The following is a 23,299-nucleotide window of genomic DNA, read 5'->3' on the forward strand; positions in this document are numbered from 1 at the left end:
GGGATGAGGCCGTATTTGGAAGATAGCTAACTGAGTTGAAGAAAGCAAGTACTATTTCTTCCAACCAGGAAAGAAAAAAGGAAAACATCCAAAGATAATAAAAATCTATATAAGAAGGATCACCTGGATGAGGCAGCACCAAATGCATTCTCACCATTCACCCAGTGCCCCATCATGTCACAGTGGCAGTCTAGCCACAGCTGGTCTCAACTGCACCCCATTGTCCCAGATCTGTGCAAAAGCCCTGAAAGATGCACCGCAGACAGAATTCAAAGCAAATGCCAAGAAGACTTTGGCAACAGCATAAAGATTATGGACATAAAAGAGAAATAATCCATAGAGACTAAAGCTTGAAATGCTGCATTTTCAAGGTGAAGATATGTATGGGGGCAGATATTATGGCCGATTGAAAATGATCTCACATCATGAAAGAGATACCTGTCTTAATCATAAATCGACACTGCTAATAAAATGAAGTCTGTTTCAATTTTTAAGAAACCTATACAAGAATGTCCTACTTCCAGTACAAGAGAAGTAAACTGCTTCTGGTTGGGCGAGGAAGTGACATCAGGCTGGGGATCAAGAAGACAGACACAGAGACCTTTTGGGGGGCAGGGGAAGAAACCTCCTGTTTTATCTGAGGCTCGGCTTGATAAAAGTTCCTCATTTCTATGAATTTGCTGAACATAAAAATTCATGTTGCTAGCCACTGTGTGTGGGTGGGTAGGTGAGAGTAAGGATGCAAAGAATTCTAAAACACCATCCTCCATGCCCTGACAGCCTGAAGCCTGTGAGACCTTAACACTTGGGGCAAAGGAGTGAATTAGAGCCAAGGAAAGATTTTTGAGTTTTAATGTATCAGAAAGCTTATAGGGTGGAATTTTATTTTTTCATGCATCATGTCTTTGTTGAAGACATTGTACAAGCTAGGTAACCGTGACACGCACTGAGTGTTCTGTAGGACAGCATGGTAGCTGGGGAGACTTAGATGACACATCAAGACACAGATGGTAACTGGCAATCATCTGCAACACTTTGTTGGAACAGACTTCTCTACAGTGACCTGGAACTCTCTCCCCATCCAACATAAAGACTATGTGAAGTCACAGATGTGATTATTCCAGAGAGGGACCAGAATGTGTGCAGGAGAGAATAAAATCATGTCATTGAGAGACTCAGTTGGGGGTGTGGCTGAGGAAAAGCACAAACAGGAGTGTGACAGGTCTCTTGGAAGATATGGCATTTGAGAAAAACCAGCTTAAAGGAATGTGAGGGTCAAAGAGCTGCAGGCATAAGGGAAAAAGAGTGAGACCCTGTGATCCAGGGGTAAGGAGGCAGGGAGGCAGACTCTGAGAAAGCAGACCTGATCCAGGGGAATCCGGACCCTGACAGGGCCTGGATTTTAGGAGCATAACAGAGGGATTGAAGCAGAGGAGTGAAGCAATCTTGTACATGGGGGATTGACTGTGGTGGGGGCAGAGTAGAACCAGGGAAAATAGTAAACACCTTGCTGGAGGTGATGGGGTCTTGCAGGAGTGGGGCTGGCTGATGCTTGGATTCAGTATACTTTTAGAGGAGGAGGAAAGCAACATGAGGTGGTGAGCACTAGGGTGAGATCATGGAAGGTATTGAATTGCTAAGTGTGGGCATATCCAATAGACAGTGGTGCTCCATGGCCACGCTCTTTTCATGTGATGATTAGTCTATCAGTGCAGCAGAAAAGCAGTAGTTCACGTCCTGAATAAGAAGTGTCTGAACCAAGAAGTGGGCCTGAGCATGGAGAAGAAATGGACACTAGAGATTTTTAGGTGACAAAACCCAGGCTCATCAACTAACAATTTATCAAGAAAGCCAAAAGTGGAGGCAATTGTGCGACCCCGGAGACCCGGGCTGACTGATTCCCTCGGCCTGCCCCACGGCTACAGAAGGCGGGGCGCGGCAGAGAAGCGATTAATTAGCAAGCAGGGAGAAAAGTGGCTGTGATTCGGTGGAACCCCGCCGGCCAAACCCGCACTGACCCCCGGGCTGAGTACGGGATTTCAGACGGGGAAAGAAGCGATACAGTCCTATCCCCCACAACGGAAACTCCACCAAGGCAATCAGCGGCCACCATCTTGGAGAGCTGAAGTATCCACTGCCTCTCTCCGAGAGACTGCAACAATAAAACAGGTCTGTGTCACTCAGCCCATCCCCCATACATCAGGGAATTCGCATAAAATCTCTCCTAGGCTTTCCGGGGGAGGGAGTATCAGAGTGAGCCCACATAAAGACTAGGGGAAAACTAGAGACACCTGACCTTCAACTCCCCCTCCCATCAGCAGCCAAAACGAAACCTGTCTAGCCAGCGCTGGGGGAGGGGCAAGCAGAAAAAATCAAAACAATAGAGTGCCAGGGATCCCAATAGCCAATTGTGCGATCCCGGAGATCCGGGCTGACTGATTCACCCGGCCTTCCCCACGGCTACAGAAGGCGGGACGCCACAGAGAAGCGATTAATTAGCAAGCAGGGAGAAAAGTGGCTGCGATTCTGTGGAATCCTGCCGGATGAGCCCGCACTGACCCGCGGGCTGAGTACGGGATTTCAGAGGGGGAAGGAAGTGGTACAGTTCTATCCCCCACAACGGAAACAAAACAATAGAGTGCCGGGGTCCCCAATAGACACCCTCCACACCCAACAAACAGCAGGCCCAGAGTACAGTTTGAACTGCCGAGAGCCATCACTCAGGGGAAATCTGGTCTAGCAGGAGAAACCAAGACTAGCAGGAGAAACCAGGGGACTAGAGGCCAGGCCCTCGCGACTGGGCGGGTGGAAACCGCAGGCCCGCCGGCGACAGTTCACCCACTGCCCGCGTAACTAGGCAGTAGGAGAACGCCCACGCGCCGGCTACCGACCGCAGGACTGGGTGCCTAGAGATCGCCCGCCCACCGGCGACAGCCGGCCTGCTGCCTGAGATACTGGACGGCTGGAGACTGCCCGCTTGCCTTGACCAGGAGCTGAAACCAAACAGAGACAGTCCAGTCAGACAGCCCCATTAGGACACCCCAGCAAGGAGCCTGGGGCCCGTCATAGCAGAGTAGTGACGTCACTGGAGCTCGGCCGTCGGAATTTCTTCCCAGCAGAATCCACGTTAGCAGGCACAGTTTAACAACACAAAGAAGAAACAACAGAGTAATACAGAACCAAAACAAATCTATAGAAGAGAGCAGAAACATGGCAATCAAATAGAGCTGGAAAGTAACGTGGACAACATGAGAAAACAAGAGAAAAAAGGAGTACAAACAATGCAGGACAACTTAATTCTACAGGAGGAAATAGAAACATCAGAAGCAGGGATAGGGAAAGAACTCAAGGCATACCTAACTCGAATGGAAAGGAATATTAGAGAAGGCATGAGACAGCAAGTCCAAGCAATAAAAGTATATTTTGAAAATGAATTAAACAAATTCAAATGGCAAAGAACGAGCTCTACCAGGAGATAGAGATCTTAAAGAAAAATCAAACAATAATCCTAGAATTGCAGGAAAATATAAACCAAATTAAAAACTCAAACGAGAATATTACAAATAGACTTGATCAAGTAGAAGTCAGAACATCAGATAATGAAGACAAGGTTTATCAACTTGAAAAGAATATAGTCAACACAGAAAAGATGCTTAAATCCCACGAGTAATCTATTCAAGAGATATGGGATGTCATAAAAAAACCAAATTTGAGGGTCATCGGGATAGAAGAAGGCACAGAGACTCAAACCAAAGGATTGGACAGCATATTAAATGAAAGAATTCTAGAAAACTTCCCAGAGATGAAAGATGAAATGGATTGCCAAATCCTGGAAGCCTACAGAACCCCAAACATTCAAAACCATAATAGACCAACTCCAAGACATATAATTATGAAGATAGCCAACATACAGAACGAGGAGAGAATATTAAAAGCTATGAGAGAAAGGAGGCAGATTACATTCAGGGGTAAACCAATTAGGATAACAACTGATTTCTTATCACAGACTTTGAAAGCGAGAAGATCCTGGAACAATGTATTTCAAACGCTGAAAAATAATGGATTCCAACCAAGAATACTGTATCCAGCAAAATTAAGCTTCAGATTTGACAATGAAATTAAAATCTTTCATGATAAACAAAAGCTAAAAGAATTCGCAGCAAGAAAACCAGCACTGCAAAGCATATTGAGCAAAATACTACAAGAAGAGGAATTGAAAAATAGTGCCCAAAACTAACAGCAGGAGGTATCTCAGTAAAGGGGGAGGAAAATAACCAAAAAGTAAAACCAGCCAAACTAAAATAAATAAATAAAGAAGCATGACTGGAAGTACAAATCATATCTCAATTGTAACCTTAAATGTTAATGGCCTAAACTCACCAATCAAGAGACATAGGCTAGTAACCTGGATCAAAAAAACAAATCCAACAATATGCTGCCTTCAGGAGACTCATATGATAGGAAAAGACATACACAGGCTAAAGGTAAAAGGTTGGGAAAAATCATACCACTCACATGGCCCTCGGAAGCAAGCAGGAGTGGCCATACTCATATCGAATAAAATCAACTTTAAACCTAAGTTAATCAAGAATGATAAAGAAGGACACTATATACTGTTAAAAGGAACCATCCACCAACAAGACATAACAATTATCAATTTGTATGCACCAAACAATGGAGCTGCAACGTTCATAAAACAAACTCTCCTCAAGTTCAAGAGTCAAATAGACCACAACACAATAATTATGGGTGACTTCAACACACCACTCTCTCCATTAGACAGATCCTCTAGACAAAAACTGAATAAAGAAACTATAGAACTCAATAGCACAATCAATAACTTAGACTTAACTGACATATACAGAATATATCAACCATCATCAAGGGGATACACGTTCTTCTCAGCAGCACATGGATCCTACTCAAAGATAGACCATATATTATGCCATAAGGCAACTCTTAGTACGTATAAAGGCGTGGAGATAATACCATGCACCATATCTGATCACAATGGAATGAAATTGGAAATCAATGATAAAAGAAGGAAGGAAAAATCCTACATCACATGGAAAATGAACAATATGTTACTGAATGATCAATGGGTTACAGAAGACATAAAGGAGGAGATGAAAAAATTCTTAGAGACAAATGATAATACAGACACAACATACCAGAATCTATGGGACACAATGAAAGCAGTTTTAAGAGGGAAATTCATTTCTTGGAGTTCTTTCCTCAAAAAAAGAAAAAAACAACAAATAAATGAACTCACACTACACCTCAAAAACCTAGGAAAGGAAGAGCAAAACAACAGCAAATGTAGTAGAAGACAAGAAATAATTAAAATTAGAGCAGAAATCAACAAAATTGAAACAAAAAAAACCATTGAAAAAATTGATAAAACTAAAAGTTGGTTCTTTGAAAAACTAAATAAGACAGACAGGCCCTTAGCCATGCTAATGAAGAGAAGAAGAGAGAGAACTCAAATTACCAACATATGGGATGAAAAAGTCAATATCACAACAGACACTACAGAAATACAGAAGATAATTAGAAAGTATTTTGAAACCCTATATTCCAATAAAATAGAAGATAATGAAAATATCGATAAATTTCTTAAGGCATATGATCTGCCCAGATTGAGACAGGAAGACACACACAATTTAAACAGACCAATAAGAAAGGAAGAAATAGAAGAAGCCATCAAAAGACTACCAACCAAGAAAAGCTCTGGACCGGATGGGTATACAGCAGAGTTCTACAAAACCTTCAAAGAAGAATTAATACCAATACTTTTCAAGCTATTTCAAGAAATAGAAAAAGAAGGATCTCTTCCAAATTCATTCTATGAGACCAACATCACTCTGATCCCAAAACCAGACAAAGACATTTCAAAGATAGAAAACTACAGACCAATATCTCTAATGAACTTGGATGCAAAAATTCTCAATAAAATTCTGGCGAATCGAATACAAAAACATATCAAAAAACTTGTGCACCATGATCAAGTAGGATTCATCCCTGGGATGCAAGGCTGGTTCAATATACAGGAATCAATAAATGCTATTCACCACATCAATAGACTTAAAGACAAGAACCATATGATCATCTCGATAGATGCAGAAAAAGCATTTGACAAAGCACAGCATCCCTATATGTTCGAAACACTAGAAAAACTAGGGATAACAGGAACTTACCTCAACATTGTAAAAGCTATATATGCTAAACCTCAGGCTAGCATCATCCTAAACGGAGAAAAACTGAAGGCATTCCCTCTAAAATCTGGAACAAGACAGGGATGCCCTCTATCACCACTTCTATTCAATTTAGTTCTGGAAGTACTAGCCAGAGCAATTAGACAAAAGAAATTAAAGGCATAAAAATAGGAAAAGAAGAAATTAAATTATCGCTATTTGCGGATGACATGATAATATACTTAACAGACCCAAAAGGGTCTACAAAGAAGCTGCTAGAGTTAATAAATGAATTCAGCAAAGTGGCAGGTTATAAAATCAACATGCATAAATCAAAGGCATTCCTATATATCAACAACAAAACCTCTGAAATGGAAATAAGGAAAACCACTCCATTCACAATATCCTCAAAGAAAATAAGATACTTGGGAATCAACCTAACAAAAGAGGTGAAAGATTTATACAATGAAAACTACAGAACCCTAAAGAGAGAGAGAGAAGAAGATCTCAGAAGATGGAAAAATGTACCCTGTTCATGGATAGGCAGAACTAACATCATCAAAATGGCGATATTACCAAAAGTTCTCTATAGGTTTAATGCAATGCCAATCAAAATCCCAACGGCATTTCTTGTAGAAATAGATAAAGCAATCATGAAATTCATATGGAAAAACAAAAGACCCAGAATAGCAAAAGCAATTCTAAGCAGGAAGTGTGAATCTGGAGGTATAGTGATACCAGAGTTCAAACTGTACTACAAAGCAATAGTAACAAAAACAGCATGGTACTGGTACCAAAACAGGCAGGTGGACCAATGGTACAGAATAGAGGACACAGAGACTAATCCAGAAAGTTACAACTATCTTATATTTGATAAAGGGGCTAAAAACATGCAATGGAGGAAAGATAGCATCTTCAACAAATGTTGCTGGGAAAATTGGAAATCCATATGCAACAAAATGAAATTGAATCCCTTTCTCTCGCCATCCACAAAAGTTAACTCAAAATGGATCAGGGAGCTAGATATCAAATCAGAGACACTGCGTCTGATAGAAGAAAAAGTTGGCTCCGATCTACATATAGTGGGGTCGGGCTCCAAATTCCTTAATAGGACGCCCATAGCCCAAGAGTTAATAACAAGAATAAACAAATGGGACTTACTTAAACTAAAAAGTTTTTTCTCAGCAAGAGAAACAATAAAAGAGGTAAATAGAGAGCCTACATCCTGGGAACAAATTTTTACCCCTCACACCTCAGATAGAGCCCTAATATCCAGAATGTACAAAGAACTCAAAAAATTAAACAATAAGATAACAAATAACCCAATCAACAAATGGGCCAAGGACCTGAACAGACACTTCTCAGAGGAGGACATACAATCAATAAGTACATGAAAAAATGCTCACCATCGCTAGCAGTCAGAGAAATGCAAATCAAAACCACCCTAAGATACCATCTCACTCCAGTAAGATTGGCAGCCATTATGAAGTCAAACAACAATAAGTGTTGGCGGGGATGTGGGGAAAAGGGTACACTTGTACACTGGTGGTGGGACTGCAAAATGGTGCGGCCAATTTGGAAAGCAGTATGGAGATTCCTGGGAAAGCTGGGAATGGATCCACCATTTGACCCAGCTATCGCCCTTCTCGGACTATTCCCTGAGGACCTTAAAAGAGTGCACTATAGGGATACGGCCACATCAATGATTATAGCGGCACAATTCAGAATAGCTAGACTGTGGAACCAACCCAGATGCCCTTCAATAGATGAATGGATAAAAAAAATGTGGCATCTATACACAATGGAGTATTGTGCAGCACTAAGAAATGACAAAATCATAGAATTTGGAGGGAAATGGATGGCATTAGAGCAGATTATGCTAAGTGAAGCTAGCCAAGCCCTAAAAAACAAATGCCAAATGTCTTCTTTGATATAAAGAGAGCAACTAAGAACAGAACAGGAAGGAAGAGCATGAGGAAAAGACTAACAGTAAACAAAGACGAATGGGGGGAGAGAAATGGAGAGAGAAGGGAAAGCATATGGAAATGGTAGGAGACCTTCAATGATACACAAAATTACAAGAGGTTATGAGGGGCAAGGGGGAGGGGGAAAAAAGGGGAGAGAATTGAACAACAGCAGAGGAGGTAGAGAGGGAAGATGGGAGGGGAGGGGAGGGGAAGGGGGATAGTAGGGGATAGGAAAAGTAGCAGAATACAACAGTCACTAATATGCCATTATGTCATAATGTGAATATGTAACAGATGTGATTCTGCAATCTGTATTTGGGGTAAAAATGGGAGTTCAAAACCCAATTGAGTCTAATGTATGAAAGATGATATATCATGATCTCTGTAATGTTTTGAACAATCAATAAAAAAATAAATTTTAGTTTTAGCCTAAAAAAAAAAAAAAAGAAAGCCAAATGTGGCTTGGAAGTTTCAGGCTCGAGATCGTGTCTATCCATTTCAAGATGGTGGTGGGGGTATCCAACTTGAATTAAGAAATAAGAAATCAGACTGGAGCAGCTTCCAAAGTTGGTCCATTTTTTCCAGTATCTGGGCTGGAAATTCCAGGAGATTGCTCATCAGATAGTTATGAACGTGAGCCTGGGTCATGGAGGGAGACTTGGGTTTAAGAGTTGTCTGCACATGAGAGTGATTGCTATGTCCAAGATAGGGAAATTAGCAAGAAAGCCAAAGAGGAGCAGGAGGATAGGAGCATACTCGGGGAGCTGTCCGGGCTCAAGCAATCAAGAAGTGAGAAGAGGGAGGAGGACTAGTTTAAGGAATTGGAAGAACATCAGACAAGAGCCACCTCAGATGGCCATCCCTCCTTGGTCTCTGGACATATTTAGGGACAAGCTTTGATACATCTACTAGTTTCCATGTTGCTGTCGTCCTGTCTTACAATCTTTATCCCCCAGGTTAAGCACATAGTAGATGTGTAGTGACGTTTTGGATGAATTTATATACAGTCAGCCCTTCATATTGGTAGTTCTGTACCTGCAGATTCAATCAACCTTAGATGGAAAATATTCAGAAAAATAATAGTATCTGTAATGAACATGTACAGATTTTTTGTCATTATCCCCTTAAAAGTAGAATATAACAACTTTTTGTGTAGCATTCATATTAGTTGTATTCTAGATATGATTTAAAGCATAGGGGAGGATGTGTGTAGGTTCTATGCAAAAAATTTGACTTTGTATATGAGACTTGAGCTTCTCCCGATTTGGATATGTTTCGAGGGAACTTGGAGCCAATCCTTGGTAGAGGTGGGGGGACAAGTGAGTAAAACTGAGGGCAGTATGTGTTTTACACATTCAGCTGCTAGATATGATGATAGAAAGTTGTTTTTCACTGGTGATCTTCAGTAAGGGAACAATTCTGGGTGTGGGTCCAGGACTCATATCCCTGATGACTGATACTTCTCAATTCTGGGAAAAATGGCCACACTGCCCACATACTGTGGCCTTCTCCAGCACACAGGGCTAAGAACTAGAGCTTTTCTAACTCTAGTTAGGAAAACTATGCATGCTTCACTGGAACTGTCTTGATCAAAAAGACCTGTGCCTTCCTCACCAGCTCTGTTCCATCCTCTCTCCTTTATTAATTATGCCATGGGACACTGTTTTCCCCTCAGACCCCTTGGTATCACACGCACCCTGATTTAGTCAGCAGAACAGAGCGCTAGCAAATGCTGACCAGGAACTTGAAATCTCAGAAGTGGGTAATGGAAATTCCTCTCTTGCAAATGTAGAAAAGTAACTAAGGATCCCCAGGGTAACATGGGAAGATTTTAGAGAGTTTATCGCTTGGAGTTTCCTTGGGTTTGATCACCTTTTTCTCTTGGAACACCAAAGCTCATAAATGCAATCATTAAAGCCCCCCCAATGACTTATTTTGTGTTTTATGTAGCTTCAATTTAAAAAAAAACAACTCAATGCCTGCCCAAAATATCATATGTCCCTTTCACAGACTATAGCAAGTGGATAAAGTGCCCCATGAGCAGAATAGTTTGTTTGTTGCCTTTCAGGCCTCAAATTTGCTACTGTCCAGACAGGGACATCCCCATATACCCTTTCTTTAGGTGCAAAAGGTGCTCAGGGAACACCAAGAAGCGCACACATAGATCTGTACCAGCCTCCAAGTAACCTGCAGAATTAACTTAAGGGGCAACCTGGTACGCATTTTTGTTTGAACCTGATCTGAAAAGCCCCCTTCGCTGGTGCTGGGAGAAGCTGTCTGGACATGTGGGATTATTTACTTTGACCATCTTGAAACTGTTTAATCAAGAAGTCTGGTGTGAGGTCAGAGACTCGCTGTGACAGCAGGGATGTGGTTAGACATAACAGGAAGGCAGAATAGGAAAGATCTAGAGCTGTGAGCACCTGAGAGAGATGGGGAAGCTAAGAGGGAGCACGTCTAGGGGACACAAAGAAGCCAGGGTGACGGGCCAGTTCTTGTGGTGTTGGCCCTGTGGCTGTACCACAGGCAGACTGGAGACTGACAGTGGGGCTCTGAAGTACCACACAAAGCAGCACACAACGTGGTCCCCGGGGCATTGGCTAAACGTTCTGCTCTGAGCAAAAAAAAATTATTTTATCTTGGCTGATCTGTGTTCTTAACCTCTGTAGTTTTATACTGAACAACTTCTCAGCAACCAGCTGGCAGGCAAATAAGAATCCAGGCAGCCCCTGCAATGCGCTCCAGTCCTGGTGTCCTATCACAGCCAGCTTCCTCCAGGTCACTGCCCCTGGGTGTTGCCGTTGATAGCCAGCTCGCATCTGTGTCTTCGTGTGTCCCCTAACTCTCCCCAGTTGCCATGAAATCTAGTCTTCTGCGTTTGCTGTTTGCTCCCTACCTGGCCTCAGGCCACTAACGCCTCCAAGTTTGTCCTTTATCTGTTTTTGTACCATGAATGATTTTGATCTGTTTGGTTTTTTTTCAAAATTCAGGGTTTTTTAATAGTCATTTTGGATTAAATTTGCTCAGCTATCAGCATATCTTAAATTCTTTACTGAAACACATCCAGTTATCCTATTATTTTTAGACATACAACAGTCACAATTCTTTCCCAAAGAAATTCACGTACCCAAGAACTATTAAGTACGAAGACCATTTATCTGACCCTTTGAATAGCAAACCCTAGTAGGATTGTAGGGTGGCCCAAGACCAGTATTGTCAGTGGCACCTGAGAACTTGTTCCAATTGTAAAGTCTCAGGCCCTCCCGGAAGCTCTAGGGATGGCATGTAGCAGTCTGAGTTTTAACTGCCCTTCAGATGATTTTGATGCACACTTAAATTGGAGAACCGCTACCATGAAGAAGCAGAAGATTCTGGTTCCTCTGGAAGCAGTGGGTCAGGTTCCTTGGCCCCCAGGAAGATGCTGTACAGCCAGCTCTGCTCCAAGCCCTGTCCTGCAGATGGGAGTGGCGTGTGAGGAGGGGAGCAAATGCCTTGTTCCCTGCCTTGTTTAGCTCTGGAAAGAGCTAAATTGCCTCCACCTGCATTATCTCCAACCCTGGTTTCCTTTATGGTCTAAAACACCAAACCCTAAGCTGAGTGCAGATGTTTTTGTTCTGAAAGTATTCACTTTAACAGAAAAAAAAAGTGGAGTATTTAAGCAATTTAACTAGTGAATAAACACCCATGTTAATCAAAATAAATGTAGGTCATTTTGCATAATGCAAAATTCCCATGTGTGCTTATGTGTTTAAAGAAAATATAACAGTTAAAAACCATTTTCTATTTGTGATGAAACTTGGGCTGTGCTTCCCAGACCCACCAAAGGTAGAGGTCACTCTGCCTCTGTTCTCAGAAATAATTTGAGAAGGGTTGGGACATGGGGGCATTTTGCAAACTAGATCTCCCTAACTGCTTCTGATAAAGGGGGACTCATACCTGAGTGAGCTCTGGGCCTCCCTAACTCTGCAGAAACATCTGCATGATTCCTGCAGTATGTTGGCTACTCCAGTCAAGATACAGGTGACCTCTGCCACCCCAAAGGAAAAATACCTTGTAAAATTGTGGCCACACCTAGTGATATGTGGGCTCCAGCCCTACTGTCTCCCAGAGTCTCTGCCTCATGCAGCACAGTCTTGGGACTGATGCTTTAGAACTTAATGTGACTCCATGGGCATTTTGCCTTCCCATCCCGTCTCCTCCACAACACATCCCAAAAAAAATGTATTTGATAACCATAACTAGCACTTTGGGTATAGAGATAAATATAATCTAGGCTGGATTCTATTCTTTATTTTCTCTTCTGAATTTAAAAGGAGTTAAAATATTTTTTGAGGTCTCTGAAAGTATTGGGGACCCCAGGCAGTATGCTTGCTGGGCCTCATTTAGAACTCAGCTTCACAGAGCGTCTATTTTAAAACCCCTCTAAGTCTTAACTGCAAAATAACCTGGCGCTCTGGTTCTCTAGAAAATCGGTTGTGATGGCATCATCGGGTCTGCAGCCAAAGAGGACAGGTGTGGTGTCTGCAATGGGGATGGCAAGACCTGTCGCGTGGTAAAGGGTGACTTCAGCCACTCTCGGGGGACAGGTAAGTGCCAGGCTGAGGGCTGCAATGGGTACAGGACAACCAACACATGCTGTGTATTTTGTCTTATTTGCTCAAAACTAAAGGTTTCAAAATGACCTACATTTCATATCTATTTGAATTGATAACTGATAGAGGAATGGGCATTTCTGTTTGGTTTATGAAATTCAATATTTTTGCAAGAATGCTGTCTTTTTAAGCTTTTAAGAGTGAGTCATTTGCCCATGGAAGGGCACAGCTTCTAGCACTCAGTGGTACTGCCCCAAGGTCCATGAGTCAATCTTCAGGTGTGCACATAGAGAAGGGGCAAAGACACTTTGTCACAATATTATTATTTTTACACAATACCTTTATCTTATTTGTTTATTTTTATTTGGTGCAGGGGATCGAACCCAGTGCCTCAAGCATGCTAGGCAAGAGCTCTACCACTGAGCCACAACACTGGCCCCATATCATTTTTACCTATTGATGGAAGAACTTTTCTCTGTTCCTGAATTTTCTGTGGGTAAAAATATGATAGCATTTAAATGAGTGTTTAAAATGTACATGAGCCATATGATACAGAGAGTCTCAGATGCCTCTGCCCAAGTGTGACCCCAAAGCAACCAAACCTCTTGGTTCCCAAACCTGGATGTTCCCCCAGCAGCATCCACAGGGAGGCACAGCAGCACTCAGTTGATGAGACATTTTTAGGGTACCAGGGATTGAACTCAGGGGCACTTGACCACCGAACCACATCCCAGCCCTATTTTGTATTTTATTTAGAGACAGGGTCTCACTGAGTTGTTAAGTGCCTTTCTTTTGCTGAGGCTGGCTTTGAACTTGCGATCCTTCTGCCTCAGCCTCCTGAGCTGCTGGGATCATAGGCGTGCATTACCATGCCTGGCTGATGAGATTTCTTAATCTTTTTATGTACACTATCATCTTTGCAACTATAGGCTGCTTTTTCCAGAATCGGGAGGTGGTTTTTCTGATCTGCCCTAGAGGTCACTTGCTTATGATGTCCAGGGAGCATCTGAGGAAGAGAGCACAGGGCAGGAAAACCATCTAGAAGACCACTTCTCAAAGCCTTAGTTGAATGTCCACTCACTAACATCACCAAGAGAACTGTAGAACTGAGTTAAAACACTTGTATTTTAATTTCTACAACTGTCTTTGCATAGAAGCCTTTTGGTTCAGTTCTACCCAACAAGAGACCAAAACCACAGTTTTAGCTCCATGTCCCACAGAACAGCCCATGGGACAAGGCAGAAAAGAGAGACCTTATGTATGTATCCCTTATGTGGATAGAAAACCACGTCTACAGAAATGCTCTTTCTAGATACTCATGGAAACGACAACCCATTGTTCGAACATTTTGCAGGATCTTGTGAAAGCAGGATACAGAGGTAAAAGCAAATGGAAACAAATTTAAAAATGAAATTTCAGACCCAAAAGACTGATTTCAGGATTTTTAAGGACAGGCACCGAGTCATCAAAGCTTATGTGAGAATCTATGCCTGTCCCGTGGTTCCTAGAGGAAAAGGAAGAAGGTGATGGCTGGAACAAATTGGTTTGGGGGAAGTGACCTTTGGAGCTGTGCCATTCAGTGCAGGAGGCACTGATCACTTGGGTCTATTAAAATTTAAATTATAATAGAATTAAACTAACTTAAAAATTCTCTTCCAGTCCCACTGGCCACATTTCAAGTGCTTCATTCCTCATGTTGTAGTGTCTCTTATGCAGATAGTGAACATTCCCATAATTGCAGTAGATTCTCTGGAACAGCTCAGCTCTAGAAATTTGATGATTTCTGCTATTTATTTGGATATATTTGACGTCATTTTCTCTCTTCATAACTTGGTTACCAGCTTCCCCCGTGGCTTTTGACCTTTCCTATTACAACTGTAATAGAGGAACCAAACCTCTGCAGTTGGTGAGGGATTACTAGTTTACTTTGGGTTTATTTATTTTTTAACAGAACAGAAGCACTAGAACCCTTTATTTGAATTAGACATTGTGCTGAGCTCTAAAAAACAGAACTGACTGAAATCGTGCCATTCCATGGCAGGCAGATCCAGCACAAGCCATGCCCACCCCTCCCTCCCGCCAGGCAATTCAATAGAACACTAAGGAAGATTCCAAAGTATATATATATATGCAACATAGCAGTTCACTTATCAGACAACCCAGATTAGGAGTGTCTCAGTCAGTTTTTCGTTACTGTGACCAAAAGACCTGCAAGAGCAAGTTAGAAGAGGAAAAGTTTATTTGGACTCATGGTTCTAGAGGTTCAGTCTATGGCCAGCCAACTCCATAGCTCTGCCCAAGATGAAGTAGAACATCATGGTAGAAGGGCACAGCAAAGGGAAGCCACTGAGGTCATAATAGCCACAAAGCAGAGAGAGGCCTCTGCTCACTTGGGCCAAAATATAAATCACAAAGGCATTCCCCTAGTGACCTACTTCCTCCAGCCATACCCAACCTGCCTGCAGTTACCACCCCAGTGGATTAATCCCGCTGATTAGGTTACAGCTCTCATAACCTAACCATTTCATCTCTGAAAATTCTTGCATTGTCTTACACATGGGCTTTTGAGGGACACCTCATGTCTAAACCATAACAAGGGGCAAAAGTGTTCTCTCTATTCCTAAATTCTAATCTGTTTTCTGTCCTTTGGTTTTGACCTGGTCAGATCATTCATTCATCCACAAAAATGTCCTCTTCATTTGCTCTCCTCTTTCTCTGTCCACCCTGTGCTGGACCCTATCCCTGTGTGGAACGTGCAGCCTCCCACCTGATGAGGTCAGGTCTCTATGACCATGGCATCAGGTCTCCCATGGAAGGACAGATCACCTGGGAAGCTCCCCTGGGTTCATTGTCCCCACCTTTATAGCTTATTGTGCTTCTTTCTAGCTGCTGAGGCAAAAAGTCTTAGCAACTCTTCTGAGAAAGATAAGCACAGGTTAGCTCACCCACCTGTACATGTTCTGACATTCTGAGTGGTTGCTAAATGTCGTACATTCATTAAAAGCCCCCAAACTGGTTTTTCTAAATCCTCACTATTAGAGTCTGGGAGCCTAAGCTCATATCAGTATTGATTCTGTTTATTGAAAGATCTGTGTGCAATACCCTTTTGCACATGAATGAATCACTGTCTAATGTAGTTTTAACTAAAAACAAACCCAATATCAGGGTCTGAAGCTCCTAATGCCCATATACAGAGATACTGGCAAAGGGTCACCCACAAGTCTGTTCCCCTAGCTAACATCTTAAGCACTAGGTACACAGAAATGAAAGTTAACCATCGCCATGTCAGTCACAAACAAGGTAAGGAACAGCTTGAGTCTGTGTAAGCATGAGGTAGGGAAAACTCATCAGGGGTGCTGTGGGGCCCCCAAATTCTGGCAGGGCACCTTTTCCAGGCCTTCAGACAGTTGAGAGTGATCTCAAGCCCTAAAGGACACGTAGAGAGTGGGGAAAAGACATTTCAGGTTGAAGGAAAATTACATATTCTTAGGAGACTGAACACAGAGATCCTATAAAGTCCCCAGGTCATTTAACATCTTAGTGACTCCAGCTGAGTGGATTCATTAATCGTGTCAGTGTAGATAGGAAGGAAACTTTCATCTCTGCCCAGCTCCAAGGAATGAGGAAAGGAGGAACATCTTATCATTTTTCAGGGTGAATATCAAAGAGAAATACCATACCAGAGAGATAAAACAAGAATCAAAGGCAGGATTTTTGCCCAGTTATATGAAGTCCTGACCCCTGCCTGAACTCCCCTGTGGTCCTCATACCCAAGTTCTCAAGCTGAGAATCCAGGGAGGACCCACCCAGGGAGAGTGTCACACCCCCATATAAGCAGAAAGCCCTGGGTTTCCAGCTTTGTGTCATCCAGGCTCTCAGTGCCCTGTCTGAGAAACAGTGTTGGGATTTCCAGGTGATTGCTGCCCTCCAGCCCATTTCTCCCAACCCTGAGCAGAAGAGGTCCTTGGCTAATCATCTGCAGAAAGAATCAACTCAAATTGGCTTTCTGATAGATGAGCTTCAAAATGCTCAGGCCTTTAGTGGTACTGAAATAGCTTGGCTATTTAAACTTAGTAAGTTGAAGGAGTGAGATGTTTTCCCTTTGTTCCTTGTCATTTTGACGTGATTGTCTTTATTCTGTTGTGCTTCTTGGCATTAAAAAGGTGACTGGTGCTGGTGTGGACAGCCAGGATGTACCTGGACCCTAGCCCCACTGAGAACCAACCAGGATGCCCTGTGGACTCTGAACCTCTTTGTGCTCTGTTAGGAAAAAGATCTTCTCAAATAATAGATTCCTAAGAGAGAGGGTGGTGTGATCCACCCCTTTTGGGTGTGGCTAGATGGTATGTTGCCTGTTTATTCAGTAATTGGCTTTAGAGCCCTGCCATGTGCTAGCTTCTGTGCTCCATCCACAGGTGTGGGGTGTGAAAGTTCCATGGGGAAATCTCATGGTTATATGACGAGGACACATAAAGAGGTCTCTTTCCACTGTGGTTGAGAATGACAAGATCAGTTTCAAAAATGTACACATAAGCCAATTGCAACCTATTTCTTCTTCTCAGTCAAGAACCATCTTTGTAAGAAGATGTCCACGTGTGTGATGGCAAAGGCGGTTCCCAAGTGTTTCTCATGTAAGATGCTTGGTTGTTACGTGTGGTCCTGTTGGTTAAATGCTTGGTGTGGGGCTCTCACTTCGCTTACATACCTGAATGTTTTCTGGATGGAACCAATGACAATGAGTCATGCATGAAGCCATGGATAAACACAAAGGCCATTAACCGCTTACGTATAACTGATGTTCAAGACCGATTGCCAAAAAGAAAAACTATAAAGTAAAATCAATTTAAAGATTAATTTAAAAAATAGAGTCACAGAATCAAGATGCTGGACAGAAATAGGCCCTACTATGCCAAGAATAGGTTTTTGTTCTCCTCGACCACACCTCGAACTTTGGCAGAAGACGCTAAAATAGCCTAGAGAATTTAGCCTCAGTTGGCACCTTTCTGCCCAGGGAAGTTTCCATTATCACAGTATTTTCCTGTTGGAGAGGGACACTGGGTAATACCTTCCTGACTTTCATGCTAGAAGTGGAGGCGGTGGCCTTGATTTGACCTATCTACATTGACCTTGAATTCTGAGTGGCGAACTAAATAAAGCACAATCTAGCCTCCCGTGATTCTTGAATAAAGGCATCTTTTTAATTATATCCAACATGTACCTTTAGTTATAGGAATACAGATAGTCCCCAACTTATGGTGGTTCAGCCCCTGATTTTTCAACTTCATAGTGATGGGAAAGAAGCATGCATTCAGTAGAAACCATACTTTTTTGAATTTTGATGTTTTCCTGGGCTGGCAGTGTGTGGTCTGATTCCCTTCAATGAAGCTGGGCAGTGGCAGTGGGCCACAGCTTCCAAGCAGCCACGAGGTCCTACCCAGAAACAACCAGCACCATACAGTGTGCTATGGGCTGAGCTGCATGGTTCGGTAGGTTAGGTATATTTGATGCATTTTTTTACCTAATATATTTTCAATTTATTTTATGATGAGTTAATCAGGACTTGACCTCCTCCTAAGTCCAGGCGCACTTATATTCTCATTAACAACTTTTGTAAAAAGAGAAAAATATAAACTTACACAAAAGCCTTTCTGAACTTCTTCTGACCTATACACAGTAAAAGAAAAACTTTTTTTTCCATATATTTGATAGAAGCAGGGGAAAGAATCCCAATACTCATAGCCAGGGTTTCCCCTCTACGCTGTCATAGTACCTTATCAGCTCAATGATTGTCTTCCAAATATGGTTCACACTGCTGAAAAAAAGCAAGGAAAAATATGATCCCAAATCATCTGAAAGCATATCTACTTGGAAAATTCAGGTAAAAATGATTTTATGGGGAGATGTGCTCCTCACCTGGTAATATTAATTGTTCAGTAGATTTGAGACAAGTTAAAGGTCAACACGACTTCACAGGCCTTTGAACAATAGGCCCTAACCACAGAAGTGGCATATTCTGCTATATTCTCCTAGGAGAATGGCAAAGGCACAGAGTTTTACCCATGGCTTCTTCATGAAACCAAATAATAGCCTTTACCTAGAGTTCTCCTGCTTGGTGGCTGAGACCAGAATGGAAAATGACTCCAAGATGAAGTCTTGCTCCACCACCTAAGATGTAAATCTGCCTTCTAAATTCTTGGAATAAATCCTCCCTTTCAGTCTTGCTTCATGCATGGTCAGCGTGGTGGTATCTGGCATCTACATCATGGGACTTCAAACCTGAGGATTTGGTGATGGGACTCTCTTTTTTCCTGTTTCTCTTTATACCTTTATACCAAACCCCATGTGGATTTTGAAATCTGAGAGAGTAAGGGCTAGAGGTCCATGAGGTAGAGGCAGCTTTTTGCTTAAGGACAGAAAATCTGCCTTATTTCAGGGACTTTCTCTTTAATGGGTTCCCACTATGTTGAGAATTCATCATAGAAAGCAAGGTTAGTAGAGCCCATGTTCAGCCATGACTGCCCGACCCTGAGAGGTCACCCAAGGATGAGCCTCACTTGGGTTGTGATTCTGCCCTGAAATTTCTACTGGGCATCAGCATCTCCATCCGAGGCACTTGTGAAGACAGAAATCAGATGCCATTTCAATGTTACAACTCGTGCCAAAGGTAAATATGACCAGGTGCAAATGTACCTTGCTCTGGAATGTGGGAAATTAATTAATCAATATCTCCTTAGACCTTCACCTGTTGGATAGCAGATATTAAGAAGATTGATCATTTCAAGTGCAGTCTGCACACTGATGATGCTAACACCAAGCCTTGTTAGTCACAAAATAGGAAGGAGATTCCACACAACAGCAGCTTCCTTCAGAGAATAATTCAGCTCCACAGATAGTGTCACAAGTGTGTTTTGTGGTTTTGTTGGAAAATTCTCTGAAAAAGGTTTTAACCATTTTGATCCTCTGTTCTTGACACTTACATGCCTGGAATCCAGTCATTCTTCCAATTCCACAAAGCAACTGATTTCTCTAAGAGATGTTTGTGGTATAAAATACAGTGCTATCATCTGAAAAGCTGCCTTTAGGGTTTTGGGTTTTGTTTTTGTTTGGGGTGGGGGTTTGTGGCCAATTTTTTCAAGGAAAGCATTCCTAGAGCAAAATCAACTTTTAATCAAAAACCCCTGTCTTTACCCTATTACAGTGACTCAGTGGCACAGGGATAGTGTGCAGGCCACTTGGTCAGATCAGTGTTGTCATTCCCAATGTTGATGCATTGGGAGGGGTCATGCTTGGGGGACAACATTGTTGGGTAAAGTCTTCCTGCTTGGGGATCAGGATAGATCAGGGAACAAAAATTGAGCAAGTGCTGCCCTCCAACAGGACTGTGTTTACATTTGTGAAGTCTCTCTAGTATCAAGTAGAACATTTATTTGTGGACATCTGGAGATGGAACTATAGCAACACCAAGGCATTTGCTGTCAAGACTGAAGCATACCGGCGGACTTTCCGTTCCAGATGTCTGATCAAACACAAGTGTATTTCCCTTTCCAAGATCACCTGAAAATGAATGCAAAAGAAATATTTTAAAATTCTAAGGAGAACAAAGACATCTCAGATGGAAGCTCACATATGAGGAATCAGAATCAGTGTGTTTTTTTTTTGTTGTTGTTGTTGGAATAGACAAGCAAACCAACAGCACTGTCCAGAAGCCTTGCACATCTCAGTGCTTAAGATGGCAGTTTGTTTCTTGCTCATCTGTCTGCCCACTGTGAGTTGGCACGAGGCTTCACATATTGTGATCACCTTGGCTGGCAGAGACCGGATCTATTCACCTGATGGCCATGATCATCATGGCAGAAGACACGAAATGTGGAAAACCAGGCCCAGAAGCCATTAAAGCTATTATATGGAAGTGACATGCCACTTTCACTCATATATGTTCAAAGTCACAGGGCCACACGGGTCTAAGGGGATGGGAAGTGTATTCCTATCATGTTTCCAGAGAGAAACCTGTAAGTATTTAGTGACTAGCATTGTGACACAGTACCTGAAGCAGACTTCTTTGCCTTATGATATTTTGGTCACCAGCATGTAATACAGCTTCCCGTCCTCCAGCTGAAAGCCAATCCTGACATTCAGCAAACTTCACCCATCTACATGGACAACCCTTTGCTGGGCTTTTTCTGGAAAGACAGTCTGCAACACAGATGGGAAACACCAAGATAAACAAAAAATGACCCCTGACAAAATACAGGATATGTTAAATAATAGAAGTTCAAAAATCTCTCATAACTTTGTAAAATTAATCATTTTATTGGAAAGATTTAAGATGCTAGTGTAACCATAAAATAAGAACCAGATGCCATGAGAAGAAGCAATCTGAACAAAAAGATTTCAAAAATTCTAAATGTGACCATCAGATTAAAACGATGCAATAAAAGGTACCGTAAACAACAAACAATAAATGATAGACTGGGGAGAAATGTTTGCAACATGTCTAATAAGAAGTTGAGTCCGAAATATATCAACTACATATTGAAATAAAATTTTAAACTTCCTGCTTGTCAATTAAGTAACAAAACGATGGTAAAAGTGGGCAAATGTTGGGCTGGGGACGTGGCTCAAGCGGTAGCGCGCTCACCTGGCATGCGTGCAGCCCGGGTTCAATCCTCAGCACCACATACCAACAAAGATGTTGTGTCCGCCGAGAACTAAAAAATAAATATTAAAAATTCTCTCTCTCTCTCTCTCTCTCTCTCTCTCTCTCTCTCTCTCTCTCTCTCTCTCTCCCCCCCCATCTCTCACTCTCTCTTTAAAAAAAAAAAGTGGGCAAATGTAATAAACAGGGCCATTAACTAAAGAGAAAATGCAAATGGTCAAGAAGTATATCAGATGCTGAGCCTTATTGGTGACTGGGGAAATGCAAATTAAATAGGTGTCACAGAATTTGCCTATTGGATAGCAGATATTAAAAGGATCAATGATTTCAAGTATTTAAAAGTCATGAATAAACATGTACTCTCATATAATATTGGTTGGCTTATATATTCACAAAGCCATTGAAGGTCAACTTAACAGTACATTTAATATTTAAACTTCATGTATGTTAAAATCAGTGATTCTCACAATAGCTAACCTGGAAAAACATATATAATGTATATCTAACACATACTCATATACACACCTATACACACATATGTACAAACATATACATACATACACACATATATGTGCATATATATGTATACATGCATGCATGCACAAGAAGACACGTTCAAAGTTGTTTATTGCAATATTCTTTTTAAATTTGGGGCATTTTAGGAGAGTATAAATCATATACCATAAAATTTACCCCTTTGAAGTGTACAATTCAGTGTGTTTTAGTACAGGCACAAAATCTGCAACCATCATCATAATCATGCTCATTAGTGGCCATTCCTTATTTCCCTCTTACTTTAGTACTAAGCAACTAATTTCTGTGTCAATATTTTTCCTATTCTGAACATTTCATATAAATAGAACCATAAAATATGTGTCAAACCTCTAGGATTAGCTTCTTTAATTCTGCATAATATTTTCAAGATTCATCCATGTTGTAGCATATATCAGCATTCATTCTTTATATTACCAAATACTATTCCATTATTTGGATAACCACATTTTATGATACATTTATCAGTTGCTGGACATTTGAGTTTCCACATTTTGGGCTTTTATGAATAATGCTGTTTAAACTTTTGTGTATAAGATATTATGTGAGCTATGTTTTTATTTCCCTTGTGTATATAGGCCTAGGAGTGGAATAAGTGGGTCATATAGTAATTCTGTGTTGGTTTTTTGTTTGTTTGAGAAAATGTCAAATTCTTCCAAAATGCTGCACCATTTTACATTCCTAGTAGCAATGAATGAGGATTCCAGTTTTTCTACCTTCTTTCCAGCACATCTTCTTTTTTCCCCCTGAAGCCATAGTAGTGGGTATGAAATGATATTTCATTGTTGTTTTGATTTATTTCCCTCATAACTAATGATGCTGAATATATTTTCACATGCTTATTGGCCATGTATGTTTTTCTTTGGGGAAATATCTGTTAAAGTCTTTGGCCTATTTTAAAATTGGTTTATTTATCATTCTCTTATTGAGTTGTAAGCTGTATTTATATATTCTGGACACAGATCTTTTATGAGATAAGCAATTTTTAAATATTTTCTCCCAGTATATAAGTTAGCATCATACTTTCCTGATGGTGACTTTTGAAGCACAAAGTTTTAAATTTTTGATATAATTCAAGATCTACTTTTCTTTTGTTGCTTGTGCTTTTGCTAATATCTAAGAAATCATTGTCTAATTCAAGGTTACAAAGATTTATTCCTATGTTTTCTTCTCTAAGAGTTTTATAGTTTTAGCTTCTTTCATTTAGATCATTGATGCATTTTGAGTCAATTTGTAGGTGGTGGTTATGGTCTGAGATGGGAGTCAGTGTAATTTTTTCTTACATATATGAATATCTCCTTGTGCCAACAATGTTGAAAAAGCTATTCTTTTCCCCAT

At 41.3% G+C, this 23,299-nt stretch overlaps 1 protein-coding gene across 2 annotated transcripts in view; it reads left to right on the top strand.

Moving 5' to 3' along the window:
* Positions 1–23,299, top strand: part of ADAMTS17 (ADAM metallopeptidase with thrombospondin type 1 motif 17) — a 366,835-nt gene that overhangs the window by 253,523 nt on the left and 90,013 nt on the right. Inside the window, exons 15-16 of one of the 2 annotated variants that reach the window (XM_081292254.1) lie at positions 12,627–12,747; positions 17,316–17,384. In XM_081292254.1, coding sequence (XP_081148380.1) covers positions 12,627–12,747; positions 17,316–17,384 — 190 coding nt within the window. The remainder of the gene's footprint in view (positions 1–12,626; positions 12,748–17,315; positions 17,385–23,299) is intronic. The other variant, XM_081292253.1, reaches the window with a different exon arrangement.

The sequence above is a fragment of the Spermophilus citellus genome (assembly GCF_964194105.1).
Source record: "Spermophilus citellus genome assembly, chromosome: 4".
Lineage (NCBI taxonomy): Eukaryota > Metazoa > Chordata > Mammalia > Rodentia > Sciuridae > Spermophilus > Spermophilus citellus.